Source organism: Camellia sinensis, chromosome 2 (genome assembly GCF_055761805.1).
Source record: "Camellia sinensis isolate YWXY chromosome 2, ASM5576180v1, whole genome shotgun sequence".
NCBI lineage: Eukaryota > Viridiplantae > Streptophyta > Magnoliopsida > Ericales > Theaceae > Camellia > Camellia sinensis.
The window spans coordinates 19,811,105-19,837,155 of record NC_138962.1 but is presented as its reverse complement, the minus strand read 5'-3'; the positions used below and the strand labels follow the sequence as shown (position 1 = coordinate 19,837,155).

Here is a 26,051-nt window from a genome sequence, read left to right as displayed (position 1 = left end):
AGGTTCCAAAGAAGATGGCTGGGTTTATTACCTTAGGATACGCCACCGTAGAGAAAAGATAATACAAGATACGCCGGATAAGGACGTTAATGATGATGACTTTTTCTGGGTATCGGGCAATTTTGAAGATCAGCAAGCCCAAATCCCAGGCCGAAGTATAAACTGGAAGAAAGGAAAACCTGGTAGAGTTTACTTCGGTTTTATGTATTTTTTTTTTCTTGTACTTTGGTTTCGGATGTCGTAACCGATCTAACAGTTTTATCCTTTTTGCAGACTCAGCTCATCTTGTTTCCCATTACAGTTACCCAAATCTGAACACACTCCGAGCCGCATTACGTGTTAAAGAAAGGAGTTGGGCTAAGCTTCTAAACTTTGAGCCGATCTACAGATATAGCGGTCGTCGAAAAGCCCGAGTGACCGATTGCCTTCTTGAAGAAGCACCTGAACCGGACCCAACCTTGCCCGAAATACGACTTGTTCTACTAACCGCTGAAGAAGAGATGGCAAAGAAAAGCAAAGTTAGGGCCCTTCTGACCGAAACAACTAGGCCCGAAGTAACACCACCCAGCCAATCGCAACCTGCTGTTGTGGCCCTCCCTTCTCAACAGCCGTCCTCTTCTCGCCGAACCAAGCGCGCCCGGACTGCTGAGACCAAACAAATTTTGGTTGATGAAGCAGAACCCGTACTTCCGCCGAGCTTGCCACAGAGCCCCCAACTGGTACCTTCTGACCGAACTACCAGCAGCTGGGCCCCAAAACTTACCTTCAACGACCGAGACATCCGAGATACAGATTCGGTTGTTGCTGAAAAAGACCACTTGTTGGCCCTCAATCTGGCCAAGGGTGTATGCCTCCCCAAAGACATGGAGCATCACCAAAAACAACTGAATACCGAACTAAAGGCCATCCGGTCAACGACAAAATCCATGATTCTGGTAAGCAACTTCGGTCATTTTGCTGACTAGTTTCTTTTTTCAACTTTTACTTCGGTTTAAAGGGAAATCTTTGCTTTGTCAGGCCCTTCAGAAAAACCAAATCACCCATAGGAAAGTACTGGAGCTTAGGAAAGTAACTAGGCAAGCAGCGGCAGAGGCTGAGGCCAAAGCGGCCGAGCTGGAGGAGGCCAGAAAGAAAATGTCCGAACTACGAGGTGAGGTCGGCAGACTGACCGGAATGGTTAGTTCGGCCGAAGCCGAAAAACAAAAGACTGCCATTGCTCTGAAGGACAAGTACCTGCGCGAGCTGGTAAAACTTGAAAAGAAAAAAGACGCCAAAATAACCCAGGCGAAGGAGAGCGCAAAAGAGGCCGAGAAGAAAGGTTTCAAAAAGGCTGAGGATGTATACGTCAAGCAATGTGAGGCTGCCAAGGAGTTGTTTTTTAAGTGCGGCTGGAGGGGAGCCGTTAAGAAGCTCGATCATGATCCTCAGGCCGAGGTTTTCGACCCTCCAGCCTACTTTATACCGAAATCCCTTGCAGAGTATGCGAATGTTATGCAGCAGCAGTTTCTAGAAGACTCAGATTCCGACGACTCCTCTGCTTTCGAAGATACTCCGATTGTTAGTGCAAACCCATCACTTCGGTTGGAGCCCATGGTAGAGGACCTACCTATTGAACAGCCAAGTGAAACCGTGGTTCCAACCGAAACCATCCTGGCAACCGAGAGCGAACTTCCTCTTGAAACCGGTCTTCAAGTTGATGGTGATGCAGCTTTTGACGCCGAAATTGAAGAACTTTTTTCTTGATTATGTACTTTTTCCTTTCGTTATTTTCTGTTCTTGAAACCGGGCTATGCCCCTTCTTTGTAATGGGTTTTCAATGAGTGAAAAATTTTACTTGAACTCTTATTCCGATTTTAATTCGTATGCGTACACTTTGTAATGCCTTCTATTACTCCAACTGTTATTTCGGTTTTTAGGTGGTTAAACTATGCTTACTAGCCAACCACTCCTTAGCCGATATAATTATTTCGGCTGAGGAGTACACAGTGGTTAATCCAGCCAACCACTTCTTTAGCCATACCCTTACTTCGGCTGGAGAGTAAAAAGAGTTGGTTTATTCCAGCCAACCACTATTCAGCCATACCCTTACTTCGGCTGAAGAGTAACAAAAGTTGGTTTATTCCAGCCAACCACTGTTCAGCCATACCCTTACTTCGGCTGAAGAGTAACAAGAGTTGGTTTATTCCAGCCAACCACTCTTCAGCCATACCCTTACTTCGGCTGAAGAGTAACAAAAGTTGGTTTATTCCAGCCAACCACTCTTCAGCCATATCCTTACTTCGGCTGAAGAGTAACAAAAGTTGGTTTATTCCGACCAAACGTCCTGCAGCCTGGATCCTTATCCTGGGCTTAGGAAGGGTGTTGGTTTAATCCAGCCAACCTCTAAGTTAGTTTTTCCAGCTAACTTAGAAAAATGCTTGCAATATACCTAATCTTTACTAAAGCTAACTTTTACAAAGAACAATTTATGCTGAAAAGAATTGCTTGTTTTATTGAAGAAAGAAAAAATTACATGTTTGAAAAAGAAAAGCTAGAAGTAAAATAACTTGAGATTGGCCGTGTTCCATGGCCTAGGAATTGCTTTGCCATCCTTGTCTTCTAGGTGGTATGCCCCTTTGCCTGCTAACCCAACCACCTTGTAAGGACCTTCCCAGTTTGGCCCTAACTTGCCGTCTCCTGGAACCAAGGTGTTTCCCATTACTTTGCGCAGTACCCAATCGCCGATCTTGAATTGTCTTGGATGCACCTTTTTGTTGTATTTTCTGATTAACTCTCGTTGGTATGCGGCGATGTGAACCAGTGCTCTTTCTCTTCTTTCTTCTGCAAGGTCGAGTTCTAAAGCTATGGCTTCTCCATTTAAGTCTAGATCAAAATTTTCGCTTCGAATTGTGGGGAGGCCAACTTCTAGTGAGATTACTGCTTCCATTCCGTAAGTTAAGGAGAATGGTGTTTCTCTTGTCGATCGCCGAGGTGTGGTGCGGTAAGCCCATAAAACATGAGGAAGTTCGTCTGCCCACTTGCCTTTTGCCTTCTCTAGCCTTTTCTTTAGTCCATCCAAGACGACTTTATTTGATGCTTCTGCTTGGCCATTCGCTTGAGGATATGCTGGTGTAGAATTGTAGAACTCTATCTTGTACTCTTCACAAAAGCTTCTGAAGATTCTGCTGTCGAATTGAGTGCCATTGTCTGAGATTAGGGCCTTTGGTATGCCAAATCGAGTGATGATGTTTTGCCAGACGAACTTCTTCACATCTTTTTCCTTGATTGATGCCAATGCTTCTGCTTCAACCCACTTTGTGAAGTAGTCTGTTGCCGCGAGAAAGAACTTCCTGCCGCCGGGCGCTGTTGGAAGTGGTCCTACGATGTCCAAGCCCCACATTGCGAAAGGCCATGGGCTAGTCAATAGTAGGAGTTATCTGGCTGGTTGATGTATTTGATGTGCGAATTTCTGGCATTTTTCACACTTTTTCACATATTTCTCTGAGTCTGCCTGCATATATGGCCACCAATAACCTTGTGAAATGGCCCTGTAAGCTAGCGACCTTCCCCCTTGATGGCTTCCGCACACTCCTTCGTATATTTCGAACAAGAATGCTTCTACTTTGCTGGGATGAACGCACTTTAGGTAAGGCCCTGAGAATGACTTCTTGTATAATGCCAGAGATGGAGATAGCCAAAATCGCTGCGACTTCGCCCTTATTCTGTTGGCTTCTTTTTTTTCTTCTGGTAGGATGCCGTCTTTTAGGAACAGGATGATGGATCCATCCAAGAGGGGCCTAATTCTGCGCAACATACTTCTTCTGCTTCGGGATCTTCTATGCTTGGTCTTGGTAAATAGTCGATCAGTAGTGGATGAGGTATGGAGGAATCTGCCATTGAGGCGAAGCCTGCTAGTTCGTCTGCTCTGCTATTTTCCCTGCCGATTTGCTCTATCCTTACTACTTCAAATTTCTTGATCTCTGTTCTGACCAACTCTTGGTACTTGGCCATCCTGTCATCCTTCGCTTCATAGTCGCCAGAAATTTGATTTACCACCAGTTGTGAGTCGCTATAAACCATTAGTTCGGTGGCCTTCATGTAGTGTGCTGACTTGAGTCCTGCGAGAAGCGCCTCATACTCCGCTTCATTGTTGGATGCTGGGAAGCCAAGGTTGATTGCTTGCTCTACAACCAGGCCGTCTGGAGAGATGAGGACTATGCCAAGTCCTGCACCATGCCGATTGGATGCTCCATCCACAAAGAGCTTCCACATCTCTCCAACGAATAACTTCCAGCAAGTGGAGGGGTCAGATGATGTCGTGGGGTCAAGGATGGTGTTTTCTTCAAGGTCCATGTTTGTTGTCTGCCCTTCGTCATCTGATTGCACTGTTGGTGAATCTTTGTTTGTTTCTTCCTTGTTGTCCTTAGTCTGGTCTGCCTTGGAGTTTGACTGAGTATCTTCTACTAGGGGTTGCGCTATTCCGGCGTCAACTTCCGTCCCTAGTTCGGTTGTGTCAGTTAGGTCGACTGGCCAGATATGATGACTTCCAGGAGTAAACTCTGCGATGAAGTCTGCCAAAGATTGGGCTTTTATTGCGGTCCTGGGTTGGAACTTGATGTCGAATTGTTCCAACTCCACTGCCCACTTCAAGATTCGCCCACTAAAGTTCGCTCTTTCAAACAAGGCTTTTAGTGGAAAAGCTGTGAGGACGACTATGGTGTGGGCATGAAAGTAGTGTGCCAATTTCCTTGAGGCCATCATTAAGGCTAATGCTAGCTTCTCTAGTGGCAAATACCTCGTTTCAGCTCCTAGCAATATCTTGCTGACATAATAGATGGGCAGGTGTTGGATTCCTTCTGTATGAACCAACACTGCGTTAACTGCGTGCTGAGAGACTGCCAGGTATAAGAAGAGTTCCTCACCAGGTACTGGGGTGACAAGCAGTGGTGGGGAAGACATATATTCCTTTAAGCTTTCCAGAGCTTGGTCGCATTCTTCATCCCACTCAAACTTGGCCTTTAAAGCTTGAAAGAATGGTCGCAATCTGTCTGATGACTTGCTTATGAACCGGTTGAGCGCAGCTGCCATACCGGTGAGATGCTGCACTTCTTTGACTGAGTTTGGTCTCTCCAATTCCTGAATTGCTTTGATCTGGGAGGGGTCTGCTTCTATACCCCGGTTGGTCACAAGGAAGCCCAAGAATTTGCCAGATCCTACTCCGAATGCGCACTTGGATGCATTGAGGCGTAACTTGTGCTTCTTCAAGACTTCAAACATCTCTCCTAAGTCCTTGAGATGGTCATTTTTATCCTTGCTTTTGACCACCATGTCGTCGATGTAAGCCTCCATTGTTCTGCTTAACAATGGTTCAAACATCTTGGTGACCATCCGTTGGAATGTCGCCCCTGCATTCTTCAGGCCAAAGGGCATGACCTTGTAACAGTATAGTCCCCTTGGTGTTGTAAAGGATGTGACCTCCTGGTCTGGTTCATGCATGGCGATTTGGTGGTAGCCTCTGTATGCGTCCAGAAAGCTAAGTCGATTGTGCCCCGCCGTTAGGTCTACCAGTTGATCTATCCTTGGTAGAGGAAAGCTGTCATTTGGGCACGCCTTGTTGACTGTTTTGTAATCGACGCAAACACGCCATTTGCCATTCTTTTTTGGTACTACGACTGTGTTGGAGATCCATCTTGGGTAGTGCACTTCTCTGATTGCTCCTGCCTCCAACAGGTTGCCTACCTCTTCTGCCACTATTTCGACGTGGTGGAGTGCCGATCTGCGTGTGCGTTGAATGACTGGTCTGGCGGATGGGTGGACATTGAGTTGGTGACTGATGAAGTTTGAATCAATGCCTGGCATGTCATAGGGCGTCCAGGCAAACACTTCGATGTTAGAGGTCAAGAATTCCAAGACCTCTAATCTCTCAGCGCTGGACAACGATGAGCCATGCAAGAAGAACTTATCCGGGTTCTTCTCATCTATTTTTACCTCCACCAAGTCCTCCACCGCTTTCTGATCAGCCTCTTTACCGACGTCCGCGAATAGTTCATTACTTTCCGGTTCTTCCACCGAATGAACGTATCCTTTGGCAGCGCGGCTGCCATTCACCGTGACGAAACATTGCTTTGACATGATCTGATCTCCATAGACTTCTTCAATTATACCAGTGTCGTTGGGGAACCGCATTACTTGGTGGTAAGATGACGCCACCGATCGCATGGCATGCAGCCATGTTCTGCCCAGAATGATGTTGTAAGTGGAGGGGACTTTCAACACCCAGAATTCCACTTGTTTTGTCACGCTTCCTGCTCTGACTGGAAGAATTATTTTGCCGATGGGCCATTCTGGCATGGAGTTGAATCCAATTATGGGAGAAACTGCAGGCGCCAAGTCTTTGTCTTGTAGCTTCAGTTGTTTGAATGTGTCGTAGTACATGATTTCACATGAACTACCTGGTCAATCAGAATTCGCTTGACGTCAAAATCCTTGACTCGGAGAGTGACGACTAGGGCATCATTGTGAGGACAGTATATTCGATCCAAGTCCTTATCCGAAAAGGACATTACATTTGTTGCCTCTGTCTTTCCTTGCTTGGTGGCAGGTTGGGCACTTAGTACTTCTCTAAAGTGCTCAGCCTTTTTGATTGATCCTCTGAGCTCGCATACGCGCTCAGGTTCAAAAACTCCATGTATGACATTGATAATACCTTGAGGCAGTGCGTCGATTGGCATTCCGTTGGGATGGTTATTATGATCTTGGGGGGTTGGTTGCGTCCCTCCTTCAATATATTTGTCCAAGTGGCCTGCTGCCACCAACTCTTCCAAGTGTTGTCTCAATGGCGTGCAATTCTCAGTGCGGTGCCCTTTTTCTTTGTGGAAGGTGCACCGTGATCTTTCGTCATAATCCTTCTGGGCTTCTCCTAGCTTGGCTGGCCACTTGACGAAAGGCTCATCTCTTATTTCGCTAAGAATCCGATATATCGGTTTCTTGAACACCGTGGTTATGGCAGTACGGATTCTCAACCATCTTTTATCAGGGTCTTCTCCGTTATCTCGTCTGCCACGTCCGTTTTTGTTCTGACGATCTACTGTATTGACCTTTGCTGAGGTCTTCTTTTCTGGTACTGCGGTTGCACTAGATTTTGCTTTGGCTCGTGTGCCATCCTCTTCTACCCTGATGTGCTGATGCACTCTTTCCATCAGGGCTTCCATAGTGAGGGGTGGCGTCATGGTGATCGAGTCCCTCAGTCTGTTCCCAACTGGAAGGCCTCTTTTATACTGTGCGATGGCAAGATTGGTGGGACAGTCCCCAATCTGATTGAATGCTTTCCAGTAGCGACTGTTGTAAGATCTGAGGGTCTCTTTTTCACCCATGTCGATGAAGAGAAGCTGGTCGATCTCCACCGGGGTTTTAGTGTTCGTTCGGAACCTTATTACGAATGCTTCTGCCAATTGTGCCCAAGAGGCTATGCTGCCCTCAGGAAGTTTCTTGAACCAAGTCAAGCCGAGGTCGCCAAGACTTGATGGGAAGAGTATGCACATTAAGGCTTCGTTTCGTCTGTATACAGCCATGACTTGGCGGAAGTGGCTCAAGTGTGAGTACGGGTCCGTCTTCCCTTCATATGTGGTGAATTTCGGCTGAAGGAAGCCTGATGGTAGGGGCGCGTTTTCAATTGCTGGAACAAACGGCGAAGTCTGTAGTCTTGCCAATGCTTTGTTCGTTGGTTCGTAGGCTGGTCGCGGTATTGGCATTCCAACCTCGACGCTTCCATACGTCCGAGGAGCCAACCGCTGTAAGGCTGAGACTCTATGTGGATCCCTTGCCCTGGCATCCTCCTTGCATCGTGCTTTCTCTTCGAGCACGGTTCGTAAGTCGGATGATCTGGGTAATTCTGTCTGTCTAGATCTGATTTGGTGAGAATGTGAAGGCCAATATGTGCTTCTTTCAGTGTATGATCTCTCAAATCTCGTCCTCTCAGACCTGGAATGACGAGTTTTGGAAGACCAGGATTGAGTGTCGCCTGTCCTGAGGCTTCTGCTCTCTCCTTGCGAGGGTGTAGTATTCCTACTACGATTTTCTGAGTGGCGAGGGGGCGTCTTGTTTTTGCACCCCTCTCCTGTCGCCACTTCTTTTTTCTTCATCTGGCGCTTCAAGGCTTCCATGTCCGCCGCCATCTTCTTTATCAATTCATCTTGCTCTTTCACGCGATCTTCTAGAGTTTGAGGGTCAATCCTCTGTCTTTGTCTGTCAGGACTTTGAGAATGGGATTGACGGGGGCTGTGAGTCCGTCTCCCCCTAGCATCCCTCCTGGAGGTATGTCTTTGGGACTCTAAGTCCGCCATGAGAGGGAGGGACAGAAGGTAATCCTTCATGCCTTGCACCCCCTTCTGGAGTTAGTCCGTCGACGGCAGATTGCGGCAAATCTTCAATGTGTGCCATTGATTGAGAAAAGAAGGAGCTTAGTCAAGAGGTTTTGTTCTGTCTGTTTTTCCCATAGACGGCGCCAATTGTACGGGGAAGAAATAATTATCCTCGTATAATCCTGTTGACTAAGTCCACGCTCCTCCGTACGACGTCGCTTTGTCACCTGAAAACACAAACGTGAGCTAGCCGGCGGGTGTGTGCCGGAAACCTCTCCGATGCCTAAGTCAGAAAACTTGACAAATAGACAAAGGTCAATGTATTCAGGAAGCAAAATTGTATGTTGTGTTCTGTTACCTCCTCCAAGGTGATGTTTGTGAGCTTTTTATAAGTTTCGTGTGGCACAATCCTAGTAGGACTCTTATTCCTCCATGCAGAGTCCTCCTAGGATTCATACTCCTAAGGATAATGCTTATCCTTTTACACCCCCCACTGCTTAAACCAAGTGGGATGGTTTTTACTTTGGCCGAACTACGATATGACCGAAATAAGCTTGGCTATGCAGAGCCACTGATTAGGCCGAACTATTCTTAGTTCGGTTCTGCTTTTACTCCTCATCTCGGTTCTCCTCTGCTCAACCCATAACACGATTGGACCGAACTAACAAATTGCGACCGGCACAACTCCAAGACCAAGCTACCAAGTAGCAGTGTTTTGGCCGTTCTAACCTCAATACATCTCAACCGGACTATTACTGGGACCGACCTAACTCCAAGTTGCCCGGACCGGAGTAGCTTTACATCTTATTGCACTGAAGTAATTTTACCTCACCTGAGCCGGAGTAACTTTTACATTTCTATTGGGCCTTTCTATCCTGTCCTTCGTACTTTGGGCCATAAAGTCCATCTCACAGCTCGGCCCAATTTTTTCCAAAAATTACCCTCTCACACGCAATTAATAAAATTAAAAATAAAATAAAATAAAATAATAATAATAATAAAAAATAAATAAATAATAATTTACGAAAAATCAGAGTGGCTACATACTATTCACCATCTCATTCACATGCTTATATCTATTGAGATATTAATCAAATTTGAGAGAGATAGTGTTCAATGGTAATGACTTGAAAAGATTGTGGTCGTGATCTAAGGAGAAGAGATTGGTAGTAATATTAATCAAATTTGAGAGAGATAGTGTTCAATAGTATTGACTTGAAAAGATTGTGGTCGTGATCTAAGGAGAAGAGATTGGTAGTAACAACAATGATTCATCCCACTAAAAACATCACCACTAATAGTACTAATGCATTAAAAAAATAAAAAAAATACAACTCCAAGACTAAAATATCACATCATTAATGACGGGACCCACTGCCACCTAATTAGTGGGAGCGCTAATTAGTGCTCTCAAACATTTTTCTTGGTAGTAATAATGGTTACAGCGATAGTGTTAATTTGAAGTTCGGTGATAGATGATTTATGATAATTTTAAAGTATTGACGATAATCATAATAAATGAGAATATTATATAAGATATAGTGCGTTTCTGACAGTAAGTGAATGTGACAAAGTTGAAGAAAAATTATGTGAGAACAAGATTATTGTGATAGAAGGTAAGTAATTGTTACAAATAATGAAATAGAAGATAATAACAAGTTGGCAAAGAAATAATAGAATACGTAAATAAGTTGGAGGTTAAAGTTAATTAAAATATTTTAGATTAGTTTAGGACAAGTTTGGATTGGTTTAATGGGTTTGGATCCGCTTAAGTTTGTAGACATTTCCTGTTCAATTTAGATGAATGTTGATTTTGGAGGTAAACAATAAAATTAGAAAATATTAGCAAAAAAGTGAAAAAAATAATAATAAAAAAACTTTAAAAAAGTCAAAATGACAAAATATTTTTAGGAGCATTTACATACAAGTCCTATTTTGTGAACTTATACTCCATTAAATCCTAAATAAAATTATTTGTTCCTTCAAATCCCATTAATTTTTAATTACCCAATTTATCCTTCCAAGACCTCCTTATAGCTGCCAAACATCATTGTTGTCTTCATTCTCTCTTTTTTCACTTCACATAGCTCTCCCACAGTCACTGGCTTCTTCGTCTTCCCGCCCGAAGATGGACTTCCCTCGCTCCTCTTCGAACTAGATTGGATCCCCAGCGCCTTCTTCATCTTGCTAGCAGCAGTAGAAGTGAGAGATCTCTGCATCGACGGCGAGCTCGACGAAGGGGACGACGATCGGTCGGAGTTGGAGGAATTGCTGGAAATATAAGTGAGGGACTTGCCGGAGGAGGTCCAGCAAGCGGCGACGAAGATTTCGTAGGTGGTGTTGCGGAGGTTGGCGGGGGGAGAGAGTCGGCGTGAGGTCGCCGAATGGGGACGAGAGAGAGGCGGCGACAGTCATGGTCTCTCTTGGATTGGCCGAGTGACCTGTCCCGGAACAGAGAAGCCATTGTACAGAGAGAGTAGAGACAAAAGTCTACATGAAAAAATTGCATATTAATATTGAATGACTGAGAAATTGAGAACATTCTCAGTTTATAATATTCTCAATTTTAAACATGAATAATTATAAATTTCTTAGTTTTAATAATATTCTTAGTTCATATTAGAAAAAATTGAGAAATTTCTTAGTTTTGATAATTATAATTGAGATCATTTTCAGTTTTAAAATCGAGAACATTCTCAGTTTTGGGATTAAAGGGCAAAATGTCTTTTTACCTATAAATGGGACTTAATGGTTCAAAAACTTTTTAACAGGACCTAAGCTACCACCAAATATGTAGATAAGACTTTTTGGTAATTAATCCATATTTTTAAGGGCAAAGTGTAATTTATTTATTTATTTATACTTATTTTGACTAATAAAATAAACAATAATGATTCATCCCACTAAGAACATCACCACTAATAGCACTAATACATTAAAAAAGTAAAAAAAAAAAAATATAACTCCAAAATTAAAATATCACATAATTAATGGCGAAACTCAATTCCACCTAATTAGTTTGAGCGCTAATTAGTGTCCAAGCTTTTTTCTAAAACATAAGCCAGTAATAACCACTATCAAAACAAAACCCTACATATAATTTGGCAAAACCCTGCATAATTTCGGACACCTCTCTCTCGGAGGGAACACAAACAATGGCCGATTTCGAATCAGAACGACAACGAAAGCATTCAACGAAGAAGAAGAGAAAGATAATAAATGCCGAAGAAGAAAGAGAAGAGCAAAGACCTTTCAAAGCCTCTCTCATCGACCGCTCAGAGAGAAAGAAAGAGAAACGGAAAAAGAAACAAAAAGAAGTAGCTTCAGAACAGAGAGAACCAATCGAAAAGCTCCAAGACAATCCTCCATGGAAGAATCTACAGTTAATTTTATCTCTTCAGAACAAAGACATCTCTCTCCAAAAGTTAGTTTCTTTGCTCTCTGTCACTACAACATATATATTTTACTTGGATTGAGATATATACATTTTTTTTCTTCATAATTATAGTTTCTTTACATTGACTTAGAGCATCGTAGTGATTTTTTTTTTTTGTTAAAAGCTTGATATATATAACACTTCAATCCTTACTCTTCTTCTTTTTTTTAAATTTTTTTTTTGTATTTGTTTATGAAAGAAATTCATCACCAATCCTTACACTTCATAAAGAAAAGTTTCTAAATTGAGTAAAAAAATGACTTTTGGGTATTTGGTGAAGGATTTGGTTCATCTTTGATTTGGTGAAAAATAGGCTCTCCGTTGATTTGATGAAATGGTCGGATTACACTTTTAGCAAATTTTTCATTAAATTTGAATTTGATGTAAAAATCGATGAAGGATTGAAGATGCTCAGTTTTCATGTTAAATGAGTCCTTGGTTGTTTTTGTTTTTTGTTTTTCTCTTGTTTATTGAATGATGGGTTTTGGTGCAGAAAGGTGGAACTAGCATTTGGTTATGTAAAATTGAGAGTTGGTGAAGGAGGGGATCACAGCAATGAAGGGTTAGAGGCGGTTAGTATTTCAAGGGTAATGGTTTTCCTCAGCAATTGGGTCCAGTCATTGTTGATTTCTTCAGAAAAGAAAATTAGGACTCAAGGGTATAAACCTCAGTCTGAAATTGTTGGGTCGTGTTTGGATTATAGATGCTGGGAGATTTTCAAGTACTGCTTGGAGGAGTCTTTCAAACTGCATGTGTCATTGACCTGCTCACGGGATTTCCTACGGGTTATTCATTGTATTGCAAGGGATGCATTATCCAGATTGAATGTTGTGTTACCTCAATCGAAAGAAACTGTTTTCAGTGGTGAAGAGTTTGATTTTTACAGTCTTGTTCTTGGTTGTGTTTCGTTGGTATTCTCATCTCATGGTGGAGTTTTGAATGAAAACTTGGACTTGTGGATATTGACCTCTGATACAGTGCTTGAGCTTGTGCAGAAAATTTTCGATCACAACCTTGATGGTGGCAAGGTGGGTGTCTTTCTCCTGCAGTTTTCGTGTGCTGTGCTTGATCCATTCGCCAAGTTTTTGAGGATCCACCCAACTCGGAAAAATGGTTTCCATGATTTTGTAGATAAGCTTCTGGAGCCTCTGTTGCATTTGTTGGATGTGTTACATCTTCATGTTCATGGCAGTGATCCTGGTTGGGTACAAAGCTTGCTGAAGGTTATTGAAGAAGTTTTTTCTTATGGGTTATTCCACGCCGCTCATATGGATGGTTTTCTAAGCTTACAAAGTACTGGAAAGTATATGGCATTTGAGGATGGCAAACCGAGAGATTCAAAAATCATCATTAAAAGTTATCATAGACACCTTTTTGATAAGCTAGAAAAGATTTTGGCAGGGAAGAATATATTGGCATTAGGTGTAGGAGAGATGTTTCACTTGTTTGTCAATTGTGTTAAAAATCAGAAGGGAGCTTCAGTCAGAGGAGGTTTGAGGCACTTGGAAAATGATTTTTCCGGTCATATGACTGAAAACTCTTCTGAAAACAATAGTGTAGTTTCAGAAAAGAGTAATTGCTCAAGTAGTTTGAATGCAGAAACAAGGAAGTCACTCTTTGATTTCTTTGTACAGATTATGGAGCCTTCGTTGCAAGAGTTTAATATTTATCTTCAAGCTGAACTGGAGGTGGGAGATGTGTGGTTGGATGTTCATAGCAAACTCAGTTATACCAACAAAATACTTGCTAGCTTTATGCATGAAAAGTTATACATACGAACTGAGGATATTTCTGAAGGAGCTTTTTTTAATTTCCTGAAAGTGTTCTATGATTTGGTTTTGTCATTTTCCTCCAAAATAATGCAACTATGGCCATCAACACTTGATATAGACAAGAGCACAAAAATGGGAGTTTTCAGTTCAATTGCCAAGGAGCTTGTTCTTGCTTTTAGTTACTTGGTAGAAATTGAATACGAGGTTGTTGGGGATGATTTGGAAAGCTTATGGCGCATGATGTTCTCATTTGCTGTCCTTGGCCTCTCTTTGCCGGATGCACCAGATCAACACTCATTAACTTCAAAGATACTTCACTTTGGATGCCAGCTGGTTAATCTTTATAGTGAACTTCGCCAGGTTAGTGGATTGCTTTCTGATCAAGTTACATTAAGCTACTTTAAACATTTGTAGAAGGTGACAGCTGTTAACATTGGGTGGTTTGATTTCTTTAATTTTTTTTGGGTTTAATTTATTAGTGTTTGAGTTTAATATTAAACCATGCTCTTTTACCAGCCTGCCATTCATGTATGCATGAGGGCATGGCATGTGATCAGATCATTTTCTCTTTTTAAAAAAAATAAATAGTGGATGCAACTTACCATTAACTGTCCTGGAGACTTTTTGTTGCATCCCATTCAACAATGCTTGCTCTTTCTTAGAATGTTGTTTTGTTTTGAATTCTATTGTTTTTGTTTTATTCTTACACATCGAACTAATGTAGGTTAATAATATTATTTCTGCACTATGTAAAGTGGTGAGGCATTTGGTATTACTTGACAATTATGGAGAAGTGATTGGTTCAAAACTTATGCTTCATGCACCTTCGTTATGCTGGGAAGCATATGCAAAATCAATGAGTATGGTATTATGCTCACAAGAGCTCAGGCTTGCCATTTATAATGCTATTGTCTCCATACCAGAAGGGCAAGTCAGCGGATGCATTCGGCAGTTAAAAGCAGATATTTCAGAATCCCTGGAATGGATCAAAGTTAGTTGTTCACTTGCTTCTCAAAATGAATCTGGCAAACTGGATCCAAGTAGTAGCCAGCTGTACTTTGATCTAAAAGCAGAACTTCTGGGAAGAGGTTTGTCTGATATATATATACTAGTTCTGGATTCACTGACTGTAACAGCAGGTAACAGTAATCTCATTAGAGTTTCTGTGAAGGATCTGATGACAGTATTACGCCTTAGTATGAGCAGTCTGGTTGCAATACAGCCAGATAGTGTTAATGAGTTCCTCTCTACAGTTACAGGAAGAACACTCAGTGACAGTGGGACTGGATGCAAGAATGATTTTCTTTCCACTCACTGGGTTCTTCTGTTTTTCTTTCGCCTTTACGTTTCTTGTCAAAGCTTATACCGGCAAGCACTGAGCCTTGTGCCTCCAGATACATCTAGAAAGATGTCAAAAGTGATGGGTGACTCTGTTACAGCTTACTCTGGGAAAGATTGGGTGGAGAGGACTGATTGGACTTGTGGAGGCTATTTTTCTTGGATTCTCCAGCCTTCTGCTTCTCTTTTCACCATTGTACAGTCTGTGTCAGACATTTATCTTAAAGACACTGCTGCAGATTGTGCCCCTCTGATTTACGTATTAAACACCATGGCTATTCAGAGGCTTGTTGATTTGAATAGGATGATGAAGTCTTTTGAGTATCTACTGCAAAGGAATGAATATCTACTTCAGACGTTAATGGATGATGCTGGGTCCTCACCATCTAAAAAAAACAGCAAAAAGTTGAAAAAGTGTATCTCATGTTTGAGGCAAGAGGCAGCAGATCTTACCGACTTCATGATGGGACACCTCCCATTACTGGCTAAAGACCAAACATCTTTCTCCTCATCTAATGATGCCACTTATAAAAATATAGATGCCCAAGCTCTGCTTGAATATGATACATGGGATTTCGGTGTTGGTGCTTTAAATGAAAAGTCATTGCCTTCTGCACTTTGGTGGATTATTTGCCGAAGTATTGATGTTTGGTGCACTCATGCTGCTAAGAAGAAGTTGAAAATGTTCCTCTCAGTTTTAATGAGGAATACTCTTGTGTGGGGGGGAAACAGTTTGGATGACTTTACAATGCAGAAAACTAATGAACCCGGCCATCTGAAGAACGTCACAACACGTCAAATTTCATTGGAACTTCTCAGAGACACTGTTCTCTATGAGCAAAGAGTAAGATAATATTCTTGGACTCTCATCCATATGCTTTCTCTTTCTGTCTTGCATTCTGTTGCATTTATGCCCTCTCAATGAGTGCATTTACATGATATTGTTTTAACTTCTCAGCAACTATGTCCTCAACTAATACACTTATAATTATTCAAATCTTTCTCTTTCTTGTCCCTCCTTTGTGTGTGTTTATTTTACATATTGATTTTGTTCCATGCTTTTATACAATCTTACTACTACCCAGAGGTTTTATGGCAACATTACTGTCTTTTGTATTAGTTTGTCTGCAGGCATATGGCATCAACGTTTTGCCAGATATTGGAGAAGTTCGTCCTAGCAATATTTAGTAATGTTGGAGAGGTAGATTTAAAGACATCACCCAATTGGCCGGATATTTTCAGTGTGCTTGACAATTCATCAATTCTTGTTTCTGGCAACAAAAAAGTTATGAATGACTGCACTTCAGTGGCTGAACCAGTTTCTTGTTCATCTAAGAGGCTGCCTAAGAAACGCAGCAAGGAACAGAAATCCTTTCTTTCACATAGCATGGAGTTCACAGATTGTCAAACTTTGCTCCATTATTTGTGTTGGATGCCAAAAGGATATGCAAATTCTAAATCATTATCACTATATGCAACCTACATTCTCAACATTGAGAGGTACACTCCTTTTCTGTCTCTTAACACCACAGAAGTGCGCACATGCTGCTGTCTCTGTACATGTCATATGTAATCGTATGATTTGGTCTGTGCATTTGAAATTGAATCGGTTCACTACTTTTTATTTCTCTTGAGATGAGACCTTTGTTGCACTTAAAGGAATACTTTCATTTCAATGTATTGTGTGATGGACCTGATGGTTGTACACCCATGAAGTTGAAAGCAAAAGTCTGTTGCAATTAATAGAAAACATGTCTATACAATGAGCATAGTTGTGTGTGAGGCAGGCGTTGAGATGGATGTGTGGTAAAATGAGAAATAACAAAATTAAGAATTGATGAGCTCACAGCATTGTAGAAGTAGTAGTTATTGGGAGATCAAATGAGTAAAAATCAACTAAGATGATTTGAATCTGTGCAACGAAGACCTATGACTCACCAATGAGGAATTGGCATTGACCGGGAAATGCTTAGGAAAGAGGAAGAGCAAAATTATTGTATGTTGATATTGTAAGGAGAGATTTAACAGCATGCTGTTTAACTGATGATGACCATTAATTGAGCAGTAAAAGAAAACAAGATTCATGTAGCTGACCCGAAATATGCAGAACTAGGTGTTGGTGATTTCAGTTGTCTTTTGTATTATTTTCGTTATTGTTATTTATACTTCTTTTTTAAGAGACAAATTATGGGCTATTACATTATAATGGATGATATTTTCTTTTTTCTGCTGTAAAATTTGTGGCTGAGGGATGAACTTTTATAACTTCTTGATGCAAGAGTTTCACTGATTCAATTGCTCTCCATGTGGTTCAGGCTTGTAGTTGGTAGCTTATTAGATTGCCATGGTGTTTTGTACTCGCAAAATCTCTATGAGCTCTTCAGATTGTTTCTGTCTTGTCGGAGGGCCCTGAAAAACCTAATAATGGTAGCATGTGAGGAGAAGATGGGAGCCAGTCAATCCCGCCTCACTCTAATACTCGACCAGAGTTCATTTCCTGTTTTATGGCTGTTGAAATCATTGTCTGCCGTGATTGTGCCTCAGTGTGCAGTTTCTGAAGATAGTGCTACCCAAGTGAAGGACATTATCTTTTCTTTGATGGATCACACATCATATGCTTTTTTGACGTTAAGCAAATATCAATTTATACGTTCACTCCACTCCCTTATAAATGCAGAGAAGCCTTGTGAAGAACGAAACAATTGTTTTGTTGTCCAGGAAGGGAATAATTTGGTTGATTCTGATCCATATTTGTGTTCTTCAAAAGATATTGATGCTTGGAAAACTGTGGTCCTCATAGCTGAGACTTTGAAGGAACAGACGAAGTATTTACTAGTCTCTCAAAAGGGGGAAGGTCTTTGTAGTGCAAAAGTCCAAGTTGGTCTCAGCGTTTTGGAATTTATTAAGTTATCTTCTATTATTTCTTGCTCTCAAGGTTTTTTGTGGGGCCTGGCATCTGCCTTGGATTACATAGATTCAAAAAGTTTTGATGTTAAAACTAAATTATCGAGAGGGAAACATGGATCTATGGACAAACTTATCTGTTGCATAGATGTGTTTGCAGAGTTCGTAGATTATTTTGTTTGTGTGTTGCTTATTGAGGATGATCAATTGCCAGGTAGTTTCCCTGGTGGTCGAACTCTTTCCATGTCAGATGGCATTGATGATTTAATGGGGGTGGAGTTTTCATGTCAAGGCTCTGGTGATGTTTTAGATGAAAAAGAGCAGCTAACTATGAGGAAGTGCTCCTCATCATCTGAGAAAGATCACTCTGATAAAAGGGTTTGGAAGAAAAGGTTCAATTCAGAAAATGCAGGTTGTACGGACAGTATTCTTGCCAAGTGTGATTCATTTGAGTTATGTTCTTTGAAGAAGTCTTTGTTGCAGGGATTTTTAAGAGGTGAAAATCCTGAAGCAGCATTTTTTCTCAGACAGCTTTTTATTGCCTCTGCAGCTCTTCTGAGGCTAAATTTGCAGATCAATTGTACTTCATTGTCGTTAAGCTCAGTACCAATTTTTATTGGCATTTCCCAAGTTTTGTTAGTGGAGTTGGCAAACAATGTTGAAGTGCCATCACCGTTTTCTTTTGTTTGGTTAGATGGTGTCATTAAGTTTTTTGAAGAGCTTGGGAGTCATTTTCCTCTAACCAATCCCGTCTTGTCTAGAAATGTGTATGTGAAGCTAGTAGATTTACACTTAATGGCTATTGGAAAGTGCATTGCTTTACAGGGAAAAAGAGCTAGTTTAGCATCTCATGACACAGAATCAAGTACCAAGACATTAAATGGCCAGAAGGGATTATCTGAATCTTCTCTTTACTGTGAGCCATGCTGCTTGGATGAGTTTAAAGCCAGATTAAGGATGTCATTTAAAGTTTTTGTCAATAAACCATCAGAGTTGCATCTGTTGGCTGTGATTCAGGCTTTGGAGAGAGCACTAGTTGGAGTACGGGTTGGCTGCACAACAAACTATGAAATATGTACTGGAAGTTCAGATGGGGGAAAGGTTTCCTCAATTGTTGCAGCTGGCATTGACTGCATGGACTTGGTTCTTGAATTTGTTACAGGTATTATTTTATTAGCACACCTATTGTTAAAATTGATGTATTATTGATTGATGTATGTTATTAATTACAAATGGTGAGGGGCTCCTTATATAGGAGATGTAGTGGAGTAGGTGGTAGTAGGTGGTAGTGGTAGGTATGTAGTAGGTGGTGGTAGGTGTAGTAGGTGGAGTAGGTGATGGTAGGTTTTAACAGCCCCCCGCAAACTCAAGGGGGATAGGAACTAACCAACTTGAGTATGGAGAGAGTAACAAAACAAGAAAATAATCTGAAAAATAAAAAATGGATAGGAGACACTGTATGGTCGTGTCAGACCGTTGTAGAAGACTGTATGGTTATGGCAGACCGATGTAGAAGACACTGGCTCGTGTTGGACCGATGTAGAAGACAGTTTATGGGGTCATGTCGGACCGTTGTAGCAGACAATGTTGTGACAGTTGTTGTGACAGTTTACGGAGTCTTGCTGGACTCTTGTAGAAACTAACCGAAATCAATGTCGGGACAGTTTACAGAGTCTTGTCGGACCCCTAAAAAAGTCGCACCCTCAAAAGGTGTGCCCAATCTTTCAAAAGGCGTGCCATAAAAAGGCGTACCCAATCCATCAAAAGGCGTGCCCAATCTATAAAAAGGCGTGCCATCAAAAAACGTGCCATCAAAAGGCGCGCCCATGTTGTCGGCGAGCACCGAGAGGCGCATGATGCGCGTGTCTGCCTCTTCATCATGGTCTTTATAAACCGAAGCGGAGGCTGAGGCTTGGAAGCATAACAAACCAGTTGAAACCTCTTCGTTCTCTGAGAGCTTGTCGCTAAGAGCTGCAAATCTTGAAACACTCTGTAACCAACCCTTCTCTGAAACGCTCAACAACCCATAACATGGCCTCGTCTTCCCGTTCAGCTACCCAGAATATGGCCTCTTCGTCCCGTGGTCTGCTCACTCTCTTTCCCGACCTCAACGAGTCAACAAGAGAGATAACTGGTGCGGTGGCCAGTGAACCTCAACCAAGCGCCTCTGGTTTTGCTCCGTTGAACTTTCCGATGCGGTCGGTGGAGCAAAAAATGGCGGTGCAAACGGATATTGAGGCCAATCAGTATACTTTGAAGTCATGTGTGGAGACCATGACGGCGGTCACAAACCTGTCGCACCGGCTGCAGAGTAGGACAAATGAGGTGCAGCAGTTAAACGCCCAACTGGCTCTGCTCCAGCGCATATATAAGGATGCGCGAGTAGAGATAAGTGTGCTAAAGGCGGAAAATAAGGAGCTGAAGCGGAAGGCCACAGTGATGTTCCGATTTGGAGATCCGCCATATGCTGCAGTGGAGGAGTATGGGGGAGTGAACGTGCTCGGCGGCGTAGGAAACACGGAGGCAACACCATCAAAGGCCGGCCAGGACGGAGGCAAGAAGAAAAGACCGGCGGCAGAGTAGAGAAGAAAAATCTCGCCTGTGGATGTGGTTGTTTTTTTTTTTTTTTTTTGATGTAAAATGGTGATCGGGGTGAGCCCCAACATGAATAAAATGAGTTTGGTGTGCAGTTCGTCTGCTTCTTCTTCTTCTTCTTCTTTTTTTTTTTTTTTTTTTTTTTTTTTTTTTTTTGCAAAGAAATAATAATGGAAAAAAGATTAAAAATAAAGTGAAAGAAAAATAAAAAAACAGAGAAAGAAATAATAAGAATATATGTGAAATCAAAACGAGAGAGAGAGGGAAAAAGGAGATTGGTTCACGTGGGGTTTTTTTTTTTTGGCCCACGGTTTTGTGAAAACCTGCAATGGGTTTGTTTTTTTTTTCTTTTTTTTTTTTTTAAATAATAATAATAAGAATATATTAATGGCGAAAGCATGTGCCCGGTCGGTGGGAAAGTGAAAAAATGAGAGAGAGAAAGTAACATCAATCAGAATGATCATGTGGAAGGTCTGAAGAAATCGGTGTGGGATGTGGTGGAGAACCAGCATGTTCTGATGAATTTTCAGTATCCAAGTTATGATTTTTGTTGCTTGCAGATTCAGATTTCCTTACCCAGTCAGGAACCTTAGATGGTTTAGAGGGAGATGTTTCTGTTTGTTGTGCGATTTGATGAGCTTCAAGTTCTCCGAGAAAATCGAGAACCGTAGCTTCATTTCTTCGGGAGTCTCGTAGCTTTTTCCATACCTGTGGGCGAATCGAGCAAAGGAGAGGGTGTGACGACAGTGGCCGATGACTTTGAGAACGGAGGTCTCGAAGTCGCGAAGAAGAGCGTCCGATACGACTGTCCTGATCGGATTCTCGTCGGAAAAAGTGATCGCCGATGATGCGCCAGCGACGACGGCGATGAGGAGCAGCATGAGGGAGATGGAGGTGGAAGAAGCCATGTGATTCTCTTCCTCTCTCTCCGAAGTCTGTGGGGGCTGGGCTGAGTGACGAAGAAAGGAGGGTGAAAGAGAAAAGGCGAGAGAGAGATTTCCCTCGAACAACAGCAGCGTCCATGGCAGTTTTGAAGAGATTTGCTTGCATGTGATGGAGAGAGAGAGAGAGCCCGAGAGCAGATGCATGTGTGTGTGCGTGTGATCTCTTCATCTCCGAACCAGTTCATGCCAGAGAGAGAGAGACCAGGTGCAGAGAGAGAGAGAGAGATATCAAGCATCTCTTGTGTATATGAGCTGGTATGTGGTCTGTGTGGAGGATGGGTATGGAAAAACTTGGTCTTCGTTGGCAGCCATTGTAAAGGCAGAGAAGAGCTTAATTATGGAAGAAGGTATGTGTAAAAAAACAAGCAGACTAGGTTGAGGTCCGGCGGGCGGCTAAGGTGAGGTTGCCGCCCGCCGGGGAAGCGAAAATACTAGATTCTAAACCTGCTCTGATACCATGTTAAAATTGATGTATTATTGATTGATGTATGTTATTAATTACAAATGGTGAGGGGCTCCTTATATAGGAGATGTAGTGGAGTAGGTGGTAGTAGGTGGTAGTGGTAGGTGTGTAGTAGGTGGTAGTAGGTGGTGGTAGGTGTCGTAGGTGGAGTAGGTGATGGTAGGTTTTAACAGAATTGCATGTCTTCACATCAAATCAATCTATATCATCCCCATTCCATCTGTTTATAACATTTGAAACTGAGCAATGTAGTTTCCCATGGCATTTGGAATGAGTTTGTTTTGGTTGCATGTGGACAATCATTTGGATGTGGATGTTTTTAACAGCATTGATGTTTACATACGACAGTGTGGTGTTCTTGAAAATGGTGTCTTCATGTTTACTGATTGTTTTTATCAGTGCATGTTCTCTTTGGTATCAACTGCACCATTATTCTGATGTCAACTTGCTTTGTAGGACGCAAACGTTTGAGTGTTGTTAAAAGACACATTCAGAGCTTAGTTGCCTGCCTGTTCAACATCATTCTACACTTGCAGGGTCCATTGATCTTCTATACAAATATAATCTCTAATAAAGGTAATGCTGATCCTGATCCGGGATCAGTCATTCTTATGTGTGTCGAGGTACTTACAAGAGTTTTAGGAAAACATGCTATGTACCAATTGGATTCCTGCCAAGTTGGGCAGTCCTTGCGCATACCAGCTGCACTATTTCAGAATTTTTTCCAGCTTAGAATTTCTGAAGCTCCTGCTGTACCTAATTCTCTGAGGTTATTGGATAATCAAGATACTGACATTGTAGAAGGCATGAATTCCTGTGTTGTGGACCGACAGTTCTCGATAGATTTATTTGCTGCATGTTGCCGATTACTGTGTACTGTCCTTAAGCATCACAAAAAGTATGCCTCCTCTTTGATTTTTAACCATAATTACAAATTCATTTGAGTATTTTTGTTGCCTTTGGTTTTTTCTCTTTCCCCTCTTTTCATATGATATTAATCACATTGATTTATGGAATTTTGTAGTGAGACTGAGCAGTGTGTTGCTCTACTTGAAGATTCGGTTTCTGTTCTTCTTCATTGTTTGGAGATGGTAGATACTTCTACAGTTGTCGGAGAAAGTTACTTTGCATGGAAAGTACAAGAAGCAGTGAAATGTGCTTCTTTTCTCCGGAGAATTTATGAAGAGGTTTGTTTTGTTCTTTTAAACTGATTAGAGACGTGCTTCTCTTCTGTACACATTCAAATTATCTAAAGCGAAGTAAGCCACACGAACCGTTTTTTCTTTTTGAGAGTTTATATTGCTATTCAGACATGGAGATATAGCCTGTGATGACTGATTTTTAGACATGGCATCTGAGGCTGAAAACAGAGCTATAGTGTTCCAGATCTTCCACCCCATTTTCCCTTCCAAGCAGTCAAGTTTCTGGCTAGTCTTGCTTGAAACATTTCTTTGATATTGCTATGCTATAAGTTATGGAATAAGCTCCAGCTGACTGCCATTCATGGGACATCTCCAACAAACAAGTTGGCACTGGGGCTAGAGTTCACAGGGTACCTTCCTTGCGGATGGTTCCTTCTTGTAAGCTTGCTTTTTTTGGAGTGCAGATGTCTTATCTATAATGGCCTCAGTTTTAATCCTCTGGAGGGACAATATGACCAACTAAACTCCCTTAACCACTACATCCAGTTCTTAACACCATTGTTCCGAACATAAATGCCATGTGTCCTTGCTTCAATTGTGTATAGATATCTAGATAGTCAGAGGGAGTGAGAGAGCTGAAGTAATTCTTTGGAAAAGCCACAGTTATCTTTATCTTGAGAATTCCATTAGTCAATCCACTGATTTGTTCCTTCATATACCTCTTTGTCAATAGATGCAAAATGCCAATATTGTTTTGCTGCTTCAAAGCCAACGTATTGCTCCTTGGTTGATTTCATTTAGGGTGGTGGGATTAGCGTGTGAACCTCGTTTGTTCCGCCCATCAGCTGCAATTAACGTGTGCACCTCATTTGGTCTACCCATCAGCTTCCATGTGGAGAAATCTAATGCATTCATGGATGGTGTAGTTACTGTGTGAGCCTAATTTGGTGCGCTAATCAGTTTCACGTGGAGGAAATCTAACTTATCTACAGAACCTGTTCCTTATCATTTGGACCAGACTTCATCCAAATAGTTTTTTCATATTTTGGTTTTATTCTATGACAAGAAGTAGATGCAGCAGCAGCAGTATGCCTATTTAACAAGGGCTGTTACTTGGTAGAAAATTCCTCATCCTTCCACAATTTAGTGGTTTTGTCTACTGCCTGCAATTCTCAGGATATTCCGATTATCATGTTTTGGACTCAACCCATGGACAATTACACCTGCATACAATAAATCTATCGTGCTCATGTTTGGCTAGACTTCTAATAATGGCTTGTCTTATGTTTTCTTTAGGTGTTCAAGAAACCTTATTCCAAATCAAGTTTCCATTCCTCATTGGTTTTCTTTCACTATTTTGCAGATGAGGCAGCAGAAGGATGTTTTTGGCCGGCATTGTTCTCTATTTTTATCTAGTTACATATGGACCTATTCAGGATATGGTCCCCTTAACACAGGCATCAGAAGGTAGGCTTCTGGCATCTCATTTTGAACTTGGTTGTCATAATTAAAAGCATAGTACAATCTCCATATTTATTCCTTCGTCAAAATTTAGCACCACTTGTAAGCAGTAATATTTATATGTTTACTTACTAATTTACAGGGAAATTGATACAGCTTTGAGACCGGGAATTTATGCTCTCATAGATGCTTGCTCAGCAGATGATCTTCAACACCTTCATACTGTATTTGAGGGTAAGAAATTTCAATTTGATGCGGAGTCCAGAGCTCACACTTGAGGACATTTTGTTTCAGGGCTAATTTTAAATTTAATTTTAATTTTTTTATCTTATTGTTTTTGTAGAGGGTCCTTGCAGAAGCACTCTGGCAACTCTGCAACATGATTATAAACTGAATTTCCAATACGCAGGAAAAGTCTGATCAAAGTTTTGTTTCCCTCTCTGGTGGATGTTTTTGGCAGAAATCATTTTAGTTCCGATGTAATGTGAACATCAGAGTGACACGAGGATTACAGCATGCTGTGGTTACAAAATCTTTCAGGGCAAGCCTGGTTGTTATGTTAAATTCATTACACTGTTTGGACCAAGGTTCCGCATTACAAAGCTATAAATTAAAAAATCAAATGTAAAGGGAGATATTTTCTCATTTCATTAAACTATAAGTGATATCAATTATTGCCAGTGTATATATGCTGTAAACTAGTGCAACTCTTTTTTCTAGAAATGATAATTTCTGCTTGTTAGATGTCTTTTACATTGATATGTGAGCCACATCACTGCAGTGCATCACTATCTGATTGGAATGCATTTATTTATTTATTTTAAAATTTTTGCTGCTTCATTTATCATCTAACTCCTCTTTGATCTGGCTTGTATTTCATGACATAACCATCTTCTTGTTGGAAATTTACTTTCTGATGTTCTAATGTCCAACCTAAATGAGGTCTCGATTCTGAAATCTTCCAAGATCTTCAGAACTCAGCTTTGATTGATAGTTCTTGTCAATTAGTAGAATTCAATTCTGTTTCTTAAGTTAAGTATAATTTCAAGCATGTAGAATTGACTTGTTCATGTTCCTGCTTATTGCTGTGAGCCTGCAGAGTCGTACCATTTTTGCTTTGCCAAGAAATGACTGAGAGAAAGGAAATTCTTTCCCTTAAGAAGGATCTCCTCGTGTTCATTTCATCTAGGATTGAGGCTGCCCAGGATTTGCCTGTGCTTCTCAACTTCTGGACAAAGAAGAGGCTAGTGAACTTGCCAGTTTTTCATTTTACTACTATATGGATGCCGGGATTGAATTATGTTATATCCTACATGTATTAATTGATTCTAATTCTCTAAAAATTTTGGAAAATGAGTGGTGACTGGTAAATAGTTGTAGGTCTGAAGTTCAAGTAGGGGATGGGTGATTGTTCTACTTTGATAGGGAATGCATAACCTTGTTTTGAACATAGCTTTTCATTTCGTGAAAGAAATAGATTGCTCTTGGAAAATTTCTCTTTAAGCTCAGTCTTTCAATCTAGGAAGTCTCAACTTTTGAAGTTTTTGTGGATTATTTTTGTTGATAGCACTCGATTGTTTCTGAAGATATGTATGATTAAGAAAGCATGTCGAGTTCATTTTGACTTTCCTTTATGGTATGTGATGCTTAAGTTTGA

At 41.3% G+C, this 26,051-nt stretch overlaps 1 protein-coding gene across 1 annotated transcript; it reads left to right on the top strand.

Annotated features, from left to right (window-relative positions):
• Positions 1-11,402: 11,402 nt before the first annotated feature.
• LOC114299206 (Urb2/Npa2 family protein) lies at positions 11,403-25,147 on the top strand. Its single transcript, XM_028243897.2, has 10 exons — positions 11,403-11,763; positions 12,269-13,907; positions 14,272-15,729; positions 16,006-16,385; positions 17,201-18,951; positions 22,248-22,689; positions 22,816-22,978; positions 24,297-24,400; positions 24,537-24,628; positions 24,738-25,147. Exons 1-10 carry the CDS (start codon positions 11,495-11,497, stop codon positions 24,812-24,814), a joined length of 6,375 nt encoding a protein of 2,124 aa, XP_028099698.2. The 5' UTR covers positions 11,403-11,494; the 3' UTR covers positions 24,815-25,147.
• Positions 25,148-26,051: the final 904 nt, after the last annotated feature.

What these genes read in the sequence shown, in the direction of transcription:
- LOC114299206 (XM_028243897.2), top strand. Translation starts at nt 11,495, where the DNA reads ATGGCCGATTTCGAATCAGAACGACAACGAAAGCATTCAACGAAGAAG. An exon ending in GGTTCTTGAATTTGTTACAG is followed by an intron (nt 18,952 to 22,247) that starts GTATTATTTTAT and finishes CTTGCTTTGTAG; the next exon opens with GACGCAAACGTTTGAGTGTT. An exon ending in CCTTCATACTGTATTTGAGG is followed by an intron (nt 24,629 to 24,737) that starts GTAAGAAATTTC and finishes TTGTTTTTGTAG; the next exon opens with AGGGTCCTTGCAGAAGCACT.